Raw genomic sequence first — 4,332 nt, 5'->3', positions numbered from 1 at the left:
ATGTTTTGCCTGGCAGGCATGACTTTAGTCCTGTTCCTGATCTGTAGGATGCGATTCGTCAGAAAAAGGGAAAAGGTTGCTATTGCTCGAGCCTTGACAGCCCTGGAGGCCGGCCAATCTCCCCAAGCTTGGATCAGTATTTTTCAAGATCTCTAGTCTAGTGCCCATGCACCCGGAGGCCTTGTTGCCATTGTACCCGGTGGGACTAGATGGCCGATGAAGTCTAGTGCCTATGCACCCGGAGGCCTTGTTGCCATAGCACCCGGTAGGGCTAGATGGCTGTTGAAGCAGTCGGTCAGAGACTATTCCGGATAGTTTGCACCTGAGAGTGCACTGAGCCTATCCACTCAGGGGAACAAGATGTCGAGCATATAGGTTGCCCTCGTAATCGTCCTATCCCTGGAAAAAGAGCGGCGCACTCGACAGGGCGGCATCCTCTGTTCCCAGCTATGACCGATGATGCGTTAATAAAATAAAAGGGGGAAGTGTGGGAACCCACACAATTCGCCATTACAAGATGGCGCCGAGGATTGTTGTAAACAACCCTGTTTTTGGCGCGTGCCCTCCTCGAGTCTGCCTGGCAACAGCTATGCACCAATCCCAGACTGACTGGTGTCCTTTCAGGAAGGAACGCCCATCCTGCCTAGATATAAGCCGCTCCCTTCCTTGCTTGCGTGCCCCTCATCTCCAGCTCTCCCTCAATCAAGAAGTGCTTCAATAAAGTGTGATCAGAGAAGGATCCTCGTGTCGGTGGTCTTCTTCCCCTGCGGGTCAGGGGCGCGCCACAGCAGATATGATGAAGAAAGAGCTAGGGTTCTACATCTGAAGAACAGGCAGCAGGAAGTGAGTATAGAACTCAATGCCCACCCCCTTATGATACACTTCCTTCAGCACAGCCACACCTACTCTGACATGGTCACTGTTCCTATCAGTGTTACTGCCAATAAGCCAACGGGGGCTAGTTTTATTCAAATCATCACAACCAACCTTAGAAATTATACTTATGTGACAGGACTTTATGATAATCAATGTCTCTTTTAGTCTAAGAGACTGAAACTTTGTTAGAACTCACAGCAGTGTGAATAGTTCATTTAATATCACTTATGATGTAATACTCTTTTCTTACTATTTTCTCAGCCCTTTTCTTTAGCTTGACTTTATGAGAACAATGTAATAACCAATCTTACTTACTCTGGATTTCCCATGTAATAAACTTTTACAACCTTAGACAATGTAAGCCCTAATAAGAAAGTTACATGCTTACCCATTCTTTCAATACGAGACTAAGATGTTATATATTTGTATGTGTGCAGGATAATCATTTGCCAAAAACCAGAAAATGCAATTTTGAATAACTCTTATAAAATGGATACGAGAAATAGGTGAACATATCATACAGATATCGGCTGATTAAAAAAGTGAAATTTGTAGTAGTATGTATAGTATTTTATTTCAGTTTCAATCAGACACATGAGATCACACTCATAAAACTCTATTGAATATTTCTGTACGTACACTTAATTTTCTCTCCCACTGGTTGTTTTGTAGGTTGTTCAATGTAAGCCAAGAGAATTGAAACATGATTTATATGAATTTAAAATACCCCACGTGGTGTGTAAGAAATGTGATAAAGTTGATATGAGTGTGCAGCTGATAAATCAGTCCTTATACTATCTTTTCCCTGAACCAAGGCCCTCCAGACAGCTATAATTTTTGTTCCAAGTAACTCATACTTCTTTAGGTTCTGAAACAAGGGGAGAATCTTTTAGTACCTATGCTCTTGGTTCAGATTTCATGAGGAAGAAGGGAGGGAATAGCATATTTCTGCAATTGTAGGAAGCAATATCTTGCAAACAAAATCATCTACAATGTAGAGCATGTATTCTGTATGTTGACTTCAGCAATCCAACTTTTAGCACGTCTTGATATGTAATCAATTGAATTTACACACAAACGTTTAAAATCAAGTTTCATGAAACACTAGAAACACTTCATCCAGAAAAGAAAGAAAATTTATGGGAGTGGAGTGAAATGCATCTGACTGATAACCCTGTTGTTTACACCAAATCAAGGACATCTGCACACTGATACATAACACATTTTCAGGGATTAGTGTTACACGTGTGTACACAGAGTGATCCAATCATGCTCTTATACCTGAGAGTCTGCTATGCTCTTCCACAGCTATTTTCCACTTGGTTTATATATGGAAAATCCATCAAAATATCTGAAAACCTTAGGAACGTGAAATAAGAGGATACCGAGCTGGGGAAGTTAGATCCAGAAAGATAGGAGAGTTGCCTGATGACGCAGCAAGCACCCTATATGCAGAGTTATCTCGGGGAAAGGGAACAACTGATGCCTTGCATGAGTGATGTCACCATTGTCAGCACAAATGTTTCCTTTAGATAAATAGAATTCTTCAGATAATTCACTTCATATCTCACATAGTAAGGACAAGGTAACTATCGCAATGTTTCTATGGAAATGGGAAACTTGAGGTGGATTTCCTTGTTTCTGTTTCACGATTTCAGAACTTTTCTACAGCAAAATAACACAATAGAGAAAAGACTGAAAATAGACAAAGAATTTAAGATACTGGGGTGTATATATAATCACAATAGGGGCATTTTTATCTGCAGGCAAATAATGAACTTTTGAGGTGGACTATTGAAACTATAAGAAAATCATGATGTACAACAACTGAGATAGTAATGGGAAGTATAATAAAGTCACCTGAATCTAAATACTAGAAAGATGGGAATATTCACTAAGATTTCAACTGGAAACTTTCAGTGAAGTTGAAGACTGACACCTCGGGTCATGACAAATATATCTAATCTACCAGAGCTGAAAATAGAGATTCAAGACTCAAATTCAGTTTTCACTACCACAAGATTTTCTTTTTAAGTTTACTCTTGTGAATTTCCTTCTTGTTATTTTTCCATGGATGATTTCTGAAAATATTATACTTTTGTGTTTGTGTGTTTTTGCATTACATTCTATCATATATTTGGGCACCTGTAAATATACAGTTCTTTATATACGTGTGAGTTTTATGTTCAAAAACAAACATTCATCGTGAGACTCCTAAGCAGACCTAATGAAGGCACAGGTGTCTGTGGATTTTTGTTGTCAACACTAGCTTCTCTGCAGGCCAGCAATTTCTCCATCCTTGCACTCTCATTTGTAAGCATATAATTCACTGGACTGTGTAATTTTCTGACAATTTGATAGAGACGGAGATTACTGTTTTAACACAACATTTCATGGTTGTTTATTAAAAGTTTACTGCATTTATATGGGATGTCTTATAATACCTGTAGGTTTTATAGCAAGTTAATGATGCTACACAACATGCCATCTTCTATTCATGGGGCCTCATTGTCAACACAGAACTATGAGCAATCAATGAAAGAAAAGAGATCAATTTTCCTGTGTGTCTAATCAGTGACATCACAAACCTAGTCCAAGGAAGAGGTCAGGATATATTCCCCGTTGCTGTCTTGGCAGAGAAGAGCCACCTTCCCTCAGAGTTTCTGACACCCTCAGGATGTGGTTTTTCACACTGTGTCTCGCACAGTAATACATGGCTGTATCATCATTCTTGAGGCTGCTGATCTGCAGATAGGCAGTGCTGATAGAGGTGTCCAAAGAGAAGACAAACCGTCCTTTGAAGTCGTCAGCATATGTTGGATTCCCAGTGTTGGTATCGATCCAGCCCATCCACTTTAGACCCTGTCCTGGAGCCTGTTTCACCCAGTGCATTGAATAATCTGTGAAGGTATACCCTGACGCCTTGCAGGAGATCTTCACTGACTGTCCAGGCTGCTTCAGCTCAGGTCCTGACTGCACCAGCTGGATCTGTGTTTGGACACCTGGGGAGAGAACACAGGGATGTGAGAGACCATGGATCTGCCTCAGAATACTCTGCAGCTCTGGGCTCTGATGTCTTACTTTGGGCAGCTGCCAGCAGGAAAAAGAGCCTCCACACCCACTGCATGCTGTATGAGTTTGGACACTGTAGTTTCCTCCAACTAATCAGTCACTCCCTTGCTGGGTGAGGGATATGAGCCTCTGATTTCTACTCTGAAGGCTTTGCATAGGGCTCATTTGAATAAGAACACCTAGTGAGAAAATCAAATGTAAATCTACTATACAAGGTTCCAAGACTTCTGCTGGGTAACACCATGTCTTTCAGGGTCTGGTGTCTGTTTTCACACTGATTGTGTCGTCCCCCAAGGCCTCTGCTTGAACTGAATCTGCACACTGACTTCAGACCTGTGTACCACACAGTCTCACTACTGGGTGCCAGGTAACGTGGCAACAGTG

General features: G+C 41.4%; 1 gene segment (V, D, J or C); it reads right to left on the bottom strand.

The window, feature by feature from the left end:
- Positions 1-295: 295 nt before the first annotated feature.
- On the bottom strand, positions 296-4,019 carry LOC127216982 (immunoglobulin heavy variable 7-4-1-like). The segment is given in 3 exon segments: positions 296-447; positions 3,465-3,878; positions 3,958-4,019. Coding segments are annotated over 3 exon segments (612 nt in total).
- Between the last annotated feature and the right edge of the window lie 313 nt (positions 4,020-4,332).

Source organism: Phodopus roborovskii, unplaced genomic scaffold, assembly GCF_943737965.1.
Source record: "Phodopus roborovskii unplaced genomic scaffold, PHOROB, whole genome shotgun sequence".
Lineage (NCBI taxonomy): Eukaryota > Metazoa > Chordata > Mammalia > Rodentia > Cricetidae > Phodopus > Phodopus roborovskii.
Note: the sequence above shows the minus strand (reverse complement) of the source record. Positions and strands in the feature narration are given on the sequence as shown.